The following is a 17,490-nucleotide window of genomic DNA, read 5'->3' on the forward strand; positions in this document are numbered from 1 at the left end:
GGTACATTAGCAAGTCCTGATCAATATTCCTTTTGTCGCTGCACAGTGCCAAAAGACCCTGTCCCAGCTCATTTTAAAGCCCCGAAGTGAGCATGGCCATTCCATGCTTCACAGCAGGAAAGATTAGAGGAGCATCTGGCAACTCTTGCCCCCTATAGCCAGAGACCCTTGGAGGATACCCACGGATTTCAGCACATGGCTGTAGCCAGACACTTCTCTGATCCTGCCTTCTGGCCATGAAGCACTGAATGGCTGTGCAAAGTGGCTTTGGGGCTTTAAAGTAAGTCGGGGTGGTATATGGGTCAGCATAACATAAGGTCCGCATGTGGATATTTGTCCTACGCTGAGGACGCGCTCAATTGAGGCCATAATGTGTTTAGCTTTCAGATTCCATAAGGATTTTTATTTTTTCTGTAGCTAGGAAGGAAACGTATATTATTTACCTTAACAAATGTTTTGCCCAGCTTTTCTTTGGAAGCACTGCTTTCACAAGAAAGCCGAGAAGATTGCGAGAAGACAATTACAGTTTAAAAATACCCACACACCAAACAGCTAAAGGTTTTTGAAATGTCAGCTGCAGACTTAGATGGAATAAATGTATCTCCAGACAGTTTGCAGAAAGCCAGCAGTGATGAAGCCAGGCTTATCTCCTTGGGGAGCTCCAGCTGCGTGCGCAACGTCTCTCCATCATTTAGCGAGAGAATATCCTTTTGCAACAGGCTGTTTGCAAAATTATTTCGGTCTAGTGATTTCTCCTGATTAGCAGATTTTTCAGGAGGGTAGCTGGGTTAATCTGCTCCGGCAAAAACAAGAGGAGAGTCCTGTGGCATGTTGAAGATTAACCATTTTTATTTGCAGAAGCTTATGTGAACTGCAGTCTACTTCTTTAGAGGCATGAAGTAGTGTCTTAGATGGAAGATCATTATTGGGTGGCCAAGTGGGTGCGGTAATCTAACCTCCATGTGCAACACAATCAGGGTAGCTTAAACTTTAAAATATACAATCCCATATCCCAGTAACCCACCCCTTAAAATACAATTAAGCAGTTTCCAGATTAAAACATACCTTAAAACAATAAACAAATCCTTGCCATCTTTCCTTTTCCAGGTGTGTGATAAGGAGTGGCATCACTACATCCTCAATATAGAATTTCCAACAGTCTCGCTGTACGTCGACGGGGTTTCCTTTGACCCTTTCCCCGTGACGGAGGACTATCCACTCCATCCCTCCAAAATAGAATCCCAGCTGGTGGTTGGTGCTTGCTGGCAAGGTAAGGTGTTTCGAGGGCATGCCTTGGCATCCTGACAGCAGTGGTTTCAAATCTATTGGGACTTCTGTTTCTCTCCAACTTTTTCACTCCACTCCAGTTTTATGGTTGCAGTGCACTGGGCATGTGTCTCTCTTCTCTGAGACCGTGCAAGAGAACAGATGGAGGCTGAAAAATAGAAATACAGTTTCAGCGCAGAGCAAACTGTGCAGTCTCCCTTAGTTATATCAGACTGCTTGTAAAGCCCAGGTGTTTGGCGCTCTCACCATCTGTTGGCAGTGTTGCCTTTGGAAATAAACCTTAGTTGCAGTGTTGAGAGCCAAGGTGAAGAAAGAAACCTCATACTGGAACGAGGACAAGATGCTCTGGATGAAATTGAAGGCAGAATGTGTATTATCCAAAACCCCTTTGCCTTTGACTTTTTGGTCTGTTTTGTTTTCTTGAGAGGATTTTTCTGAGGTTTGCTCTGTGTGTGTGTTGAAGGATTTTGCTACTTATGGCTATAAAAAGCAATGCTGCAGCAGCAGGAGGTTTTTAACATGCAAAGCAGGTTGGCATCACTATTCCCTGAAGGCTGCATAATGCTGAGTCACAGACTCCAAGGCCTTGGCACTTTTCCTTGTCAGCATCCCAAGAAAATGGATATACCTGGGTTTATCCGAAAGCAGAGGAAAGCAGGGCACTGACCTCTGCAGTGATTTTGTCCTTTCCCATTTCAGTCTTATTTCCATTCAAATGGCAACTGCCTCCCCTCCCCCTTCCAAAAATAGGCTGTTCCTTGTTCAAAATGACCCAAAATCTATGTTAAAAAGTGAGCTTTCTTTTCAATAGGTTCTAATACTTTCTATTTCTGCTGATATCCTTCAAGGTTTCTTCAGTAGGATATTAGAAAGATTAAAATACCGGTACTTTTTTGACTTGAAACAATGGCTATCACATGTAACGCTAACCATGGTCAAGTGCTATGTGCCCAGGCAGAAGGGATCCCAAGCAAGTTCTCAGATCTCACACTATCTCCTTCTCTCTTTCTCGCACCTGGCAGAAGGAATAAACCAGAATTCAGTTTAGCAAATGATGCAAAAGAAGACATGCCTATCATCTGCATATCTATCAGATTTGCAGATGACACCAATTTTTTTTAATGGGTGGTGGGAGCTAGTACTCCAGAGGACAGGCTCAGAATTCAAGATGGCTTAGACAGATTGGAGAGCTGGGCCAAGGCTAGCAAAATTAATTTCATCAAGGATAAAGGTCTAGGTAGAAAACGTGAAATGCACAAATATATGATCGGTGACACCTGACATGTATGCAATACATGCGAAAAGGATCTAGGGATCATAGTATATCCCTAGCTAGACAAGAGTCAACAGTGTGGTGCAGGAACCAAAAAGGCCAATTGAATTCTGGGCTACATCAATAGGAATATAGTATCCAGATCAAAGGAAGTAGAAGTGCCACACTATTCTGCTCTGGTTATAAGCACCACAGATGGAGGTCTACAGGCTGGAATGTGTCAGAGGAGGGCAGCTATTATTACTAGGGGTCTGGAAACCAAGCTTTATGAGGACCAAAAGTAACATGATAGGCATCTTTACATATCTGAAGGGATGTCAAGTAGGAAATGGGAAGAGCTTGTTTTCTGTTGCTTCAGAGAATGAGACCCAATGGATTCAAATTGCAAGAAAAGAAATCCCACTTAAACATTAGGAAGATTTTCTTTAGTGTAAGAACTTTTTGACAGTGGAATAGACTGTCTCAGAAGGTGATTTGTTCTCCTTCTTTGGAGGTCTTTAAACAGAGCTTGGATGGGCATCTTTCAGAAGTGTGGTAGTTGTGTCCTCCTGCATGGCAGGGAGTTGCAGCCCCTTCCAGCTCTTAAGATTGAGCCTTGAGGAGAGATAGGTGCCTTCCTGGCACACCAGGATTAGAGCCCTTAGATATCTAGAGGGGTATAGGTTAGGGAGAGCTGTGTTCACTTGAAACTGCAACCTGATTTATATATCATCCCTTCCCATGCTGGAGGAAGAGAGGCGAAGGAAGAGGTTGCATGTATTTTGGCACATACGCATAACACTAAGCCTTAGCGTAGCCTTGTGTGCGCTCCCTCCCGCTGTGAAAAACACAATATTAATCAATATTAGAGGGAAGCATTAGAAGGGGAGTGCTCACAAGCGGCAGGTAGGGAGGGTTGGAATGGATAACACGCTGGGCATTCTTGATTCCATCCCAGCATCGGTATTTTTAAAAAGAAGCTGGAAAATGGAGCTTCTGAACCGTGGAGAAATGCTTCTAATCAGAGGAGATGTTACGAATGGTACCTAGGGATTGTTTTATGACTGAGCAAGGAGAGTATGGGCTGGGCTAGTCCTGCTGCTTGGCACAAAGCGGTAGCCATCTCTGGAAGCAAAGAGCTAGTTTTTGGATTTATTCAGCATGTATTTGTGCTGCATAGAAGGGGCAGAACTGCGCATAAGATTTTTCTACCTCCAATAATCTTATATATTTTTTTAATTTGGTGAGTAGAGGCAGTAAAGTTGCCTTGGGATGGCTGCATTTGTGTGAAAAAGAGAGGGGTGCACATCTTTGGAGGCCTTACTGGCTCCATAAAGGTCATTTGGGGGCATTCTGAAGCAAAAAAGTATTGGTTTTGAAAAGAAAAACCTGCAGGCATTTAACTGCAGATATTTTAAAACCCTGTGGGCCACAAAAATGGCCCTTGGGGACCAAACCCTGCCCATCCCTGCTCCAGATAGACTTTCTAGATGTTGTAGAACAGATTTCTTTAACCATGCAGTCTCCAGATCTTGTGGACCATAGCTTTCTTGAGCTATAGCCATGCTGGATATGGTTGTTTGGAGTTGGAACAACCAGTGTCTTTTGCATTTAGCCAAATGTCATCATAATTTGGTAGACGATGTTTCAAGAGACCATCAATAAACTCTACTTGAACCATCACAAAACCATAACCCATTGTCGATGCAGGCGATGGAGTGATGGTTCTTTAAAATAGATGATGAAGAACTTTTAATTTCCAGGCAGCTGTGGCAGTAATGCGTCCATATAGTCCATACTGTGTGGATTATTCTCCAATAATGGCTCCACGGTGCACCATGAAGTTTTGTTGGAGTACATTCTCCTTGGGATTACATTGGCAAGGGTCAGAACGATAAGTATGTCTTAATTTATCAATGGCCTGTTACAGACAGCCAAAAAAAGCTGCTTCGATCACAGTGGAGGTATGGTGTTTCAATGATGCATGCGTCCAAAGAGTCCAAAGTCGCACCAAAGCCACACTCCAGCCCTAAGGACTGAGAGCATGGCTTTGGTGCCGTTTCTGGACTCTTCGGACGCATGCATCATTGAAACACCATACCTCACTGTGACTCGAAGCAGCTTATTTTTGCTGTCTGTAACAGGCCTTGATTGCAGCCTAAATGTAATTTCCATACTGTCAGAAGATTATTGAACCCCCAAGCATCTGGACAGTACCAACTTGGGGGAAACTACACTGCAGGTATCTTTGTCATTTTGGGGGGGGTTTCCTGGGCAGAGGCGTGATGTGTGTATATTTGGATGTGTCAGATGAGTGTCATTTGCTCTGATTCCAAGATCCAGGAGTCTCTGTTTTGAAGTGGAGAAGTCTTGATTCTGTACCGAACGCAGAGAGAGCCAGGTATCTGGTAAACAGAGCACGTCTCTCAAGGATTGTGTGCTGTGACAGATAAACGTACAGGACTTAACCACCCGGTTCCTTCTCTTCTTGTCCCTCTTCTCTTCTTTTCTCTTGCCTCCTCTACAGAATATGCAGGAAATGAGAATGACACAGAAAAGGCGACTGAAAGCCCTGCAGGTTGCTGGTGTTCTTTTTCTTTCCTTTCCCTTTCGCGTTTTTGCTCTTAATTTTTTTCCTCCTCCCCTCACTTCTAAGCCAAGACATTGCTTCATCTCACACACAGCATGAAATGACAGCATCACATTGTGGCCGTTGAAATGACGTTGTGTTACGGGTCTTGTTTTTCTTCCGTTTTATCTTTCGTTCTTTCTCATGCATTCACTTTTTTCTTTCAACCCCTCGCCCCCATCCCTTTGGCGATAACATCCAAGTGTAGATTCATTTGTAAACTAAAAGGTGGTGGAAGAAAAGCAGGGAAACGAAGAGGGATCAGATATATTTCATTGTGGAAGGGTCGGTCACTTCATTGGCTTGCCCAGGAATATGATGGGAAGCTTTTGTGGTCACTTTTGGTGCTAACTGGATAGTGGATCACTTCCTCGAAGCCAAGGAGCCACTTGGAAAAGCCATGGTTTTCATGACCTTCCTTTCCCCAAGGGAAATGGGGCATGCAATGAGTAGGAAATGTGGGGAACCCATGGCTGGCTTGTTTTCCAGAGGTTCAGCCAGTTATCTACTTGACCCCTTTCCTCACGATTGCCATTTCTATCCATTTCAAAGATATGGAATGGGATTGTAGATTTGAGGGAGAGGGTGGAAACCAGAGAGGAAAACCAGGTAAACTTCGTCAGATCTGTGTACAGAAGAGTCATAACTTGGTGGCTGACTTTGTGTGCAGAAGGTCCCATGTTCTGCCAGAAGCATCTCCTGGTGGGACTGGGAAAAAGAGTCCTCCTTGAATTCCTAGAGAGTTGCTTCCAGTCATGGGTAGCAATACTGACCTACTTGGACGAATGGTCTGACTGGACTTGATGGCATCTTCCAAGGTTCCTTGTCCCAATGTTCTTCCTAGGGCAGTAGATGTTCTTGTTCTGTACTTAGTTTAGGCAGCCATGGCATCTCAGAATCTGAAGAGCATTCTTAGTGCAGACGTTACATTTGCAAGAACAAGGGATAGCCATGACTTTACGGTTGAACAAGGTCATTTTGCTTCCCTCTTCCCCTGCCGTCTCAATAGTCATTTTGCATGAGTGAGCGTCTTTTAAGTTTTTATCGCTTTTCTTTTTCTTTCGTTTCAACATCTGGTTGTGCTTGAACGTACCTGCAAGGTTAACTCAGGAATGGGCACTGACTAACCTGCATGCCGGTTTTAAGAACAACCAATCGGTGCTTAAGAAAAAGCCAAACCCCAACTTGGATGCTCTGGATGACCCTCTTCCTTTACCTTTTTCAAAGGTGGCGAACTCCGCATGGCCCAGTACTTCCGAGGCAACTTGGCCGGTTTAATGATTCGCTCCGGTAAACTGGAGAACAAGAAGGTGATCGACTGCCTTTACACCTGCAAAGAAGGGCTGGATTTACAGATGGCAGACGGTGTTGGCAAGGGCCTGAAGGTAAATGCGTGCTGCTGTGAAGTAGTGAAAGCTAGAAAGCAAAGATGGAGCAGATCTATCTTCTCTGTGTCATCTGTCTCTTTGATAAAAGAGGGAATAACACCTCTCTACACATTGCCCACATGTCTATTAAGATGGCTTTAACTGTTGCTTTTCACAATCTTGAAAACTTTCAGTAGAGAACATAAAGAAGAGAAGGGAAAATTAAATGACTTGCCCAGCAGCTAGCCTTGAATGTTCCTCTTCTTTTTCTCCTGTTAACCCCTACATGGGTATGCCTCAATAATTCACGCGAATAGGACAATTAAATCAAGAAAGGAATGAGAGGTATTGTTTCTTATGGGGTGTGATAGAATGAATTGCTGTACCTGGAAACACTCAAGTCTGTCCCGCAAATTATTCCCAGAATTATTGCAGTATTTGCCTGTAAGAAAATCCCGCAGATGCATGAGCAGGCAGGCATGATGGGTCTGTGTGTCCCTCCCACACACACACATAGTTGTCATGCACAATGGGATTGGGGACTGGGAAGGGACTATTGTACAAAGCACTGTGTACCGAAGGTCCCTGATGTAGCTCAGGAGCATGACTAGATGAAAATCTGGAGAGCTACTGCCGGTGAGCATGCTGTGGACATTGCTGGATATCATTAGACCAATGGTCTGAATCAGCAGAAGGGAACAGTAGCCTCATGTTCCTGTGATTCCTACTGAGCCTGTAGGAAATCTCCTGCATTGCAGAAGGAGCCGTTTGAGAGAGGGAGGTCTCTTTGCTCTCTTCAGCTTCCTTATCTTGCAGGAGGCAGCGTCATTCTTTTCCTGCTGCAGGAGTTAGTGAACCTTGCAGTGGTGCAGAAAACATGCGTGCAGGGCTGTAGTGTTTGTAACCTGTCAAGTTCTTCGGGATTTTACTGGGTAGCGAAATATGCTACCAGTATGTGCAGTGAACTTTTGAGAGCCTATTAGGGGCACTCCAACCCTTATAAAACTCCTCTTACTTACCTTTCCCATGCTCACTACAGAAGGCCTCGTGATCTCTGCAGCGAAGAACCAATGGCACAGAATGAATTATGTGTATACTTCTGAGGCCTGATTTTCCCCTGCTCCTTCTGTCTCCCTCACCGTCCTTTCGCTGTTTCTCTTGATCCACTTTCAGATCCACATGAACCCGAGCCAGTCGACCCTGAGCTTGGAAGGAGACGACATTGACAGGTTTGACAAGGCCATGCAGCACATCTCCTACCTGAACTCTCGGCAGTTCCCGACACCAGGCATCCGTCGGATCAAGATCACCAGCACCGTGAAGTGAGTCCCACCTTGGTTAGAGACCAAATGCAGATGCAAAGCTATCATGGGGAGCTGGAGGGTCTCTTTCAGTCCATGTGTGTGTGACAAAGAGCAGCCCTCCAGTTGTTGGACTGCAGCTCCTATCAGTCCTATCAAGCCAGTGGGGACAGATGATGGGAGTTGTAGTTCAGCAACATCTTGATGGCCACACGGTCCTCATCGCAGTTTCCAGTGACTATATAATTCTAGATCCAAACCAGCTGGAGTAGTTCGTTCTGATCCATCCTATTCAGTGATGGAGATCTGCCAGGGTGACTTTCCATGGGTTTCCATGGCTGATGAGGGATTTGATCCCTGGTCACCAGCATTCTAGTCCAACACTCAAACCACTGCACCACACTGGATATGTACATATACATTATATTTATTTAAGCTCTCTAATCACATTTTGAAAGCTCTTACAGGCTCCGAGTTGATAACATTTGCAAGATAAAATCTAATCAGTTTTCAAGTTTAAAAATCTGAAATAATTTAGAGAGGGGTGACTATGTGCCAGCCTGTTGCAACAAAAGCAGCGGGCGGCATCTTAAAGACTCACCAGTTTATTTGGCATGGGCTTTGGCCAACTACAGCTCGCCTGCAAGATCCCTTATGTAACATGCATCTGATGGAGTGGGCTACAGCGAGCAAAAGGTTTTGCCAAATAAACATCAGTCTTGAAGGAGTCACAGCACTCTCTGGTGTACCAGCTTAAATGAAATGCCATGCTGAAGGCCAACAGCTGAAGGATCTCATATCTGGGAAAGACCAGCTTGAAATCTTACAGAGGTACCACTGTTTTTGAAAAGATACAGAAGGCAGTATTAGCACGAAGATAGGCTTCGTCCCCAACTTGAAAACACCCCCTCCCCAGCATAAAGAAGAAAAAAGGAGGATGCAGTAGCACAGATCTATCAGCACCTTTGAAACTAACTGAGCTTTCATGGATTTTAATTCCCTTCTTCAGATACACTGATAGAATGATACTAAATCCACAGGTTTTGAAGCAAGGTGTGGCGGTGGGACAGAGTGTAATTTGGTTGAAACACCTGAGCCTTTACTATCCTCAGGAAGTGTAAATATCTGAAGGGAAGTCCTTTAGAAGATGGAGCCAGCTTGTTTTCAGCTGCTCCGGAGACTAGAACACAAACCCATGGATTCAAATTGCAAGAAAAGAGATTCCACCTAAAGGTTAAGAAGAAATACACTTGTCCCTCTATATTCGCTAAGGTTAGGGGCACAAGACCCCCGTGAATATGGAAAACCTCTCTAGGAATTTCTAGGTCTTCCAGTGCAACTCTGTGGTCAACATCCAACAGACTTAGAACTGCACTAGAGAAGCTACAAATGCCTAGTAGAGAATTAGTTGACTATGGTCAACTTTATGGTCAACTAGAGTTGACTATGGTCAACTTTAACTAAAAGTTGCACTGAAAGACCTAGAGATTCCTAGAGAGAACATATTAATCAAATAAATTCTCAGGAATGTGTCTATACTCTGCAAGTGAGGTAGAGCTAATGTATGGTTTGGTTAAGCTTGCTGTCTGGTTTTCAAAATGGGGTGTTCCTGGGGGTGGTGATGCTCATTCAATGCGCCGTGGGTCTCTCCTCCTGGGACATGAGCCTCTTTTTAGCAGCTGATATCTGTGGCCTTTGCAGGTGTTCCAACGATGAGGCCTGCATCGCCATTCCCTTTGTCGACGGCTACATCATGGTCTTGCAGCCCGAAGAGCCCAAGATCAGCCTGAGCGGCATCAACCACTTTGCCCGGTCGGCTTCAGAGTTTGAGAGCCCCGAAGGAGTTTCTCTCTTCCCTGAGCTTCGCATCATCAGTACCATCACGCGGGAAGTGGAGCCAGAAGGAGATGGCGATGAGGATCCCACAGGTAAAGGATGCTGCTCACCTGGCTGGTGCAGCTGATAAATACTGAGTCCTAAACACAAACTTAACACAGGAGTACCCTGAACTAGGTCACTGAGATATGAAAAGCCATCAGGTAACACTATTTGAAACACTGAATACTTCACAAAATATTAGAACACTATTAACAAAATGAGTAAAGGAGAGACAACAGTGTGATTATAATAAACTACGTCAACCTTTTAAACAGTATAAATGCAACATGTTCACCTCTTCCTTTTCTTTCCAGTCCAAGAATCCTTAGTCTCTGAGGAGATCATGCACAATTTGGATACCTGTGAGGTCACTGTGGTGGGAGAGGAGCTCAACCAGGAGCAAGAGAGCTTGGAGGTTGACATGGTGCGGCTGCAGCAGAAAGGCATGGAGATGAGCAGTTCCAACCTTGGCCTCATCATCACTGGTATTTTCCTTTCCTCCTTCCACTGCTTATGAGTTTTGGCATCCAAATGTCACAGTTAGAAAAGAGAGTGCCAAATAATGGCAAGTGGCTCCTGAAGTCTTGAAGCATTTTTCAGTGTAGAATTTGGGGATGCCTGTGGATAATGTTTTCAAATGCATAAAATAAAATATATAAGATTAAAGAGGAAAGCAATTATATTTGAAATGCAGCTATCAAAATAGTTAAAAACACTTTTGTGATATAATAATGTATGTGCTTCATAACAAGGCAATCCATAAAAAATACAGGCAAACTAAAGTTGAATGTTATTAACTGAATATACAGAGAGGTTACTGTATATAGAGTTTTTTCCCCAAGCCAAATTCATGGACCCCCTGAAATCTTCTCATCAGACCCCTTGGCTGAGAACCCCTGCTCAAAGCCATGGCTTGCCTGTAGTGTTTTGGTAGCATAGTCCTTTGTTTTATACTCCCTGGACTTGTAAGACTGATGGTACTCATGCGCATCTGATCTTACGGGCTAGAGTTAGCAGAGAGATTTTAATATTTTCAGAGTCCTGTAAGCAAACAATGGTGTTTCACTTCTGCATGTCTAATCTCTCATCCGTCTCAGCTATATAAAACTAAGGATGCGTAACCTAACATTCAACAAGAGCAGAATGCTCTTTTTAAATAACCATCAACCTACACTCCACATAGTTCAGACCCTGTGAATTATGTTTCCACAAATTATAATTACACAAAGTAGAATTATGAGGCTAAATCCATGGTTCATTCTGCCCTAAACCATATCCATTGAAATCAATGGGCTATACATTCATTGTGATTTCTCCCATATGGGTATACTTTAGATAGGACTAAGATTGGATTCAGTTAAATGCCTTGAAAATGCAAAGACAGGAACATAAGTCTTACATCTGCTTTCTTTTTCTTACTTACTTGTTATAACTTGCCCCCAAGAGCACCCACTAGCTTCTGTGTCCCTGTCCTTCCAGGGGTCGATACCATGGCCAGCTACGAAGAGGTTTTGCACTTGATCCGCTACCGCAACTGGCACGCCGTCTCTCTGTTTGACCGCAAGTTCAAGTTGGTCTGTTCGGAGCTCAATGGGCGCTATGTCAGCAATGAATTTAAGGTGGAGGTACGTGAACAGGCCTTGGCTGCAGCCTTCAATACTACTAGAAAACTGGACTGAAATGAATAGAGTGAAATTCAAAAGAGAAAAAGTGAAATTCTGCATTTAGGCCACAAAAACCCAATGCAAAGGTGTAGGATGGGGGATACTTGGCAGGGCAGTAGTGCATGGGGAAAGGACCTTATTTTTACAACTTATCACAACTAGATTGGATAAGTAGGGTTATTGGGTGTAGTTTTGGAGAGAATCACTGTAATGGAGGTTAGTCTTTTTTTTTTTTTAACCTTGCCTTTTCTTTCTTTTCCTGATTTCTTTTAAACCAAATTTTGGAGCGTTTGCTTAAAAGATACTTTAAAAGATTGGATGGGGTGGTATATAGTGAAGAGAGGCAGCTTGTTCTGAAATAAGCTCATCTCGGTGGCTCATATGATCTTTCCTTTTTGCCAGGTGAATGTGATCCATACTGCCAACCCCATGGACCACGCAAGCCACATCGCAGCCCAGCAGCCCCAGTTTGTCCAGCCCATCCACCACTCCTTTGTGGACCTCTCGGGTCACAATCTTGCCAACCCTCACCCTGGGTTCTCCGGTAAGGCCTTCTCACAGAAACCCTTCCTGTAGCCCCTTCGGTTGCTTTGGAGCCCTTCTTTTTCATTGGTATTGTTCTGGCTCCCTTCCTTGCTGATGCATTAAACGAATTATGTCTGAGCAGCCCTTAATGTCTTGTGGGCTGTGAAATTCAAAATCTCCCAAGAGGCCCAAATGGCCTGCCAGGTTTTTAAAGCATGGTCCTTTATATAAAAGAGAGAGCGAGGAGATCAATGTATGTTTTTCCTGCCTCTCAAGGGAAGAATGAAATTTCTAAAGCATTGCCAAACTTGGGAAGATGTAGGTTGCTGTTCTCTTGGGCCCAGAATGAATGAATTGGCAGATCTGGATTTGTTGTGGAAAATTTGTTGAGGACATTGACAGCTGCAACATGCTAGACTTGGTCTGTTTGCCTCCTTTCTTACCTTCTGGAGTAAATGCCTGAGTTTCAGGGACAGGGAGTGGGAAGAAACTGATAGGATTCTTCGTGAACAGCTGGAGGTTTTGACTTCTTTCTCTTTAGCTACCTTCCACATTACTGCACTGCTCTCTTACAATGCTGCTATTCCACTTATACTGCTCTGGCTGCCTCCTGTTGCATCCTGGGGTTTGTAGTTCAGTGAGGCCTAAGAGCTCTCTGGCTGAGAATTCTAAATGCCCCTCCTTTAACTGCAAATCCCAGAATGCAACAAGAGGCAAGTCAGAGCAGTTAAAGTGGAATAGCATCACTATAAGAGTGTATTGAGATAATCCCATGGAGAAAGAATAAGAGGCCCCATACAGACTGCCAAAATAAAGCTGCTTCGGGTCACTTTGGAGCTATGCTGTTTAAATGATGCATGTGTCCTAAGTGTCTGGAAGCTGCACCAAAGCTGTGCTCCATTCCTTATGACTGGATCGTGACTTCTGGCCTCTTAGGACGCATGCATCATTTAAACAGCATACCTCCAAAGTGACCTGAAGCAGCTTTATTTTGGCCTGTCTGTACGGGGCCAAGGTTGCCCTAGTCCAGTGGTGCCTCGTACAGTCGGCCCTCCTTATCCACGGATTTTTTAATCCATGGATTCAACCATCCATGGCTTGAAAGTATTTTTTTAAAAATATACATTCCAAATAGCAAACTTTGATTTTGTCATTTGATATAAGGGTCACCGTTTTGTTATGTCATTGTATTTAATGGGACTTGAGCATCCACGGATTTCGCTATCCACAGGGGGTCCTGGGAACCAAACCCCAGCGGATAACAAGGGCCCACTATACTTTTTAAAGTGGGCAGTCTGGAGTGTAATGTACTCCAGAGGTACCCTTTTTTGGGACCTCACATCCTGATACACTTGTTCTGTAATAGCTGCCCAACATGAATATTTAGAACATGGCAGTTTCTGAAGAGGACTTACTTGTACTAGAAACATGACACTGAATTTCTCAACACTATGATAAAGGAGCCAGTGCAGAGGTAATGCATCTTTGTGCTGCAGTAATTTCTTCTGCACATGCTAATGGTGCCACCTTGTGTCTTTTCCCTTCTGGCTCCCTTTCATAAACCCTCGCTCCTAGTGGTTCCAAGTACCGCCACTGTTGTGATTGTGGTGTGCGTCAGCTTCCTGGTTTTCATGATCATCCTTGGAGTGTTCAGGATCAGAGCCGCCCACCAGCGAACGATGCGGGACCAGGATTCTGGGAAGGAGAACGAGATGGACTGGGACGATTCGGCTTTGACCATAACCGTTAACCCCATGGAGGTAAGTCTCACCTGCTTCTTATGGATATTAATGCAGCTTCTGTTTATGAGGCTGGACTCCAAGGGAAGGGCCAGGACTTCCTAGTCCTAGTGACATAGGACATCTCCTTTGTGTGCTAGAAGTCTCTGGTTCCACCATTGACATTGCAGCTGCTCTGAACTCAGAGGAAGGGAAACATCAGGATGCTTTTACACATGGAGTTCATCCCTGTTTTCCTTCCCCCTCAGAGCCCAGAGCCACTGTATTTTCATTTTATGCAGCTGGGGAGAGGCCTTGTACCCATACAAAGGGATACAGATAGCTTCTTGTGACCCAAAAAGGAATACACATGCACATAAGCCCCACTTACACATACATCACTAACAGAATCCACCCTGTTGTCTGTATGTTGTTGTTCCTCCAAAAAATACAAGGCACAAAAAAAGAATGTTAATATGGAAACTAAAGAGAGATAGGTATATGGCGTCACTAAGAAATAAGCATTGCTGAAGTAAGAAGGTATTTTTTAAACAACAGAAGGTGTGAAGAGATCAGGAAGGCTATTGTTTTATGTTGTGTATTGTGTTGTAAATTTTGGTTAGGCTGCGGGTTGTTAATGTTCTTAACTCAAAATAGGGTCCATCTCCCTCTTGAGTCAAGTGGCAAAAGGTCCATCCTGGGAGAACCTAAAAGTAGCACCAAACTCCTCCATTCTCTCCACTGAGGTGCTGCTTCTGGCCTTTTTGAATGGCTGGACAGGAAAATAGAAGCATTCTTTGGCATCATTTTCCTTTCCTTCATTCTTTACATCCTTTGTTGCGTGCCCCTAAGTTTTACCCTCAACTTATACACGGGTCATATCAAAATTCAAGATTTTGGCCCCAAAACCTGCCCTCGACTTATACACGAGGTCGGCTTATAGTCATGTATATACGGTAATTAATAAAAATAAAAAGTCATTTAAAAATACAAACAAATGCAATGGGAGATGCAACCCCCCTGGGAGGAGAGTCATTGGGCAAGAGTAAAAAATACCGACGAGTGTGTGTCTCTTTACCAGACCTATGAGGACCAGCACAGCAGCGAGGAGGAGGAGGAGGAAGAGGAGGAGAGCGAAGACGGAGAGGAGGAAGACGACATCACGAGCGCCGAGTCGGAGAGCAGCGAGGAAGAGGAAGGGGAGCAGGAGGACCAACAGAACGTGAACAGGCAGCAGCAGCTAGAATGGGACGATTCCACGCTCACCTATTGATCCCAGCGCTTCCTGGCGTCAGCGTCGTCGTCTCTTCTCTCTCTGTCTCTCTTTCTTTTATGTCGTTGCTCTTCTGTTCTAGAAGACTCCACTGCAAACCACTCCATCGCTCTCCGGGACGCCTGGTGTGAGCGGGCCGCTTGGGCCGGCAGAGGCAACCAATGCACCCCGACACAAAATCCCCCTCCAGCCTCATCCACATGTGTCTCTCTCTCTGTCTCTCTCCCAGCTCCCCTTCCTTCCCTTTAGGACTCCAGCTAGCCCCTCTTCTCCCTCTGTTCTCCCACAGTGACTGGATTACGATTATGGGGTTTGGGGCGATTGTTTTTTTTACTTTGCAAGGGACTGCCTTGTATTCTCTCCCGACGTCATCTGGCTCAAGGGACGCAACAGCTCCGTAGCCATTGCACACTCTCGGTTTTTATCCTTCTCGTTTCTTAAGGTTTCCTTTTGGCTCGGTTCTTCTCCCAGGACAAGAAACGGCGAACGCCAAGACCGTTGGGTGACCCAGGGTTAAATTCTTCCTCTCTCTTTCTTGTTTCGATTTGGGTGCTTTGCCGGGGAGAGCAGGTGGCGGCTCATGTCATCCCACCCACCCATTCCTTCCCTGAACCTTTTTAAACTTGTTTTCCGCCCCCATCTCTCTCTCCTCCCAAACTCTAGTGCATGTGTAAAATCGCAGAATGAGGTCCATACGTAGACGATTAACAAGACTTTTTAATATTTTGTAAATATATCGGAATTATGTAATTACGTCACTTGTGGTAGTGAAAAAAACAAAACCGGGGTGGGATGGGGAGACTTGGGAGGGAGGGAGGAAACCATGCTCAAGTTTTAAAGACAAATCATGCAGCATGCTGTAGTGATAAGGTTTGGGTTTTCCTTTTCTTTTTCCTCTTCTGAAACCCCTGCTGCCCGAAGCATGGGGCAAGTTTTCATTAATGTAGAGAAATGAATGATGATCCAGTGGCGTTGGACTCGGCTGCCATCTCCGCTCTGTCCCAGGCCCTGTTTTTGTTTCTTTTGTTCAGAGAAAAGGCCGAAAAAGAGAAAGGAAAAGTGGTTTTAGTTGCAAAAAGACCCCCTCCCTGGGTCTGACTACCCTCCCTTCTCACGGTTTGGGTCCTTATCCGTTTTGCTTTTGAGAACAATGTGTCTGGGGCACTTGGTATACATATATATATATAAAAATTAATGAATTGTGTCTCTTTTTGTTTGTTCGTTTGCACAAATAGAGAAGAGCCCAGTTGCCGCTTTGGCCGGGCGCTTTCTGATTCCATGCTCCTGCTTTGCGCAGGAGGCTCCGATGATTGTAATGGCAATGACGGCAGTCCGGAAGGCATGGCTGCTATTGCGGGGTAAACTAGGAATAAGGCGTTTGAGGGGGAGGCGGGAAGGAGGTTGGTGGGGTACCATTCCTGTCCTAAAACACTACAGTTTGTGGCCTGTAACTCCTTGTATAATAATTTGGGCCTCTTGGTCTTTGGGCACCGTGGGGCGCGAGGCGGTGCCATTGTTTACACTGAACGTCTGTTAAGTTTTTCCTCTGTTTTAAGATGATTCCTGGCAACCTTGTGAACCCGGTTCAAGGCACACGGTTGGAGGAGCGGGATTAATGGGGGCGACGGAACCAGCATCCCAGTCAAATCTCACTTGGGTTTTGGGGACAGTTTCCGCCCCTCAAAGCACAGAAAAGCAAGCAATGACCCCAATGGCGTGGCGGCGACGGCTCGGCTTTTCACGGGGACAAGTGGCTCTTTCCCCTCACTTTTAACTTTTTCCTCGAACAAGTCTTAAGTTGGTTGCCGCTTTGCTTTTGCAGTTGTTTGGGTTTTGGGGAGGAAGTTGCAGCTGGGGCTGTTTTGCTCCATCTTGCGCTCCTAAGTAGGGAGAAGTGAAGTGGAGGCATTTGGTATCTGGCAGAGCATCTTCTCTTCACTGCATAACACCACTTTCAGGGCGAGATGCTCACAATGCTGCTAAAAAGGTTAGTTTACGGTGGGGTCAGGCATACAGACAACAGACAAGAGGGGCTTGGAGAGGTTGCATGCTTTGCATGCAGAAAGTCTCCATCTCTAGAGATGGAGAAACCTTGGGAGGGTTGTGGCCGGCCAAGGCAAACCGCACTAAACGCGACGATGGACCAAGGGTCTGCCTTGCTGCCCAGAAGCTTCCCAAGTCAGTGCTTCCCAACTTTGGGCCCCTTGGGGTTTGGGCTTTAATGTCCACCATCCCTTACTTGGCCACACTGCTAGCTGGGGATGCTGGGCACTGGAATCCAAAACCTATGGTGGGCCAAAGGTTAGAGAACCACTCGGTGCCCATCCTAAGCCGTGAAGCATTTTTTCCCTCCTTCCCTCGGCTTTGCAAAAATCTATCCGCTGGGTTTAATTTCTAGGAAAGCTGGTCTCTGGAGTGCCTTTTACTACGGATGGCTCTGAAGACAAGGGAGGTTTAAAACGTACCCCTCTTTTATAACTGTAAAAAGCTAGGTTTCTATAATGGGCAAGGAATGCTGGTTTTAGACTACTTTTACATGGTCACTGCTAGTTTTTAAGTTTTAAAAAGATACAAAGCAAAACCTGGGAAGACTTTT

The 17,490-nt window shown here is 45.0% G+C and overlaps 1 protein-coding gene across 4 annotated transcripts in view; it reads left to right on the top strand.

The window, feature by feature from the left end:
• The window catches only part of CLSTN1 (calsyntenin 1), a 55,060-nt gene extending 38,974 nt beyond the window's left edge, over window positions 1–16,086 (top strand). For 2 of the 4 annotated variants that reach the window (XM_042478631.1, XM_042478632.1), the window contains 10 exons: window positions 1,108–1,270; window positions 5,067–5,117; window positions 6,396–6,553; window positions 7,709–7,857; window positions 9,538–9,764; window positions 10,029–10,199; window positions 11,194–11,339; window positions 11,781–11,922; window positions 13,479–13,663; window positions 14,703–16,086. In XM_042478631.1, the coding sequence (XP_042334565.1) occupies window positions 1,108–1,270; window positions 5,067–5,117; window positions 6,396–6,553; window positions 7,709–7,857; window positions 9,538–9,764; window positions 10,029–10,199; window positions 11,194–11,339; window positions 11,781–11,922; window positions 13,479–13,663; window positions 14,703–14,894 (1,584 nt within the window). In that variant the 3' untranslated portion in view covers window positions 14,895–16,086. The remainder of the gene's footprint in view (window positions 1–1,107; window positions 1,271–5,066; window positions 5,118–6,395; window positions 6,554–7,708; window positions 7,858–9,537; window positions 9,765–10,028; window positions 10,200–11,193; window positions 11,340–11,780; window positions 11,923–13,478; window positions 13,664–14,702) is intronic. The other 2 variants (XM_042478633.1, XM_042478635.1) reach the window with 1 other exon arrangement.
• Window positions 16,087–17,490: the final 1,404 nt, after the last annotated feature.

Source organism: Sceloporus undulatus, chromosome 7, assembly GCF_019175285.1.
Source record: "Sceloporus undulatus isolate JIND9_A2432 ecotype Alabama chromosome 7, SceUnd_v1.1, whole genome shotgun sequence".
Lineage (NCBI taxonomy): Eukaryota > Metazoa > Chordata > Lepidosauria > Squamata > Phrynosomatidae > Sceloporus > Sceloporus undulatus.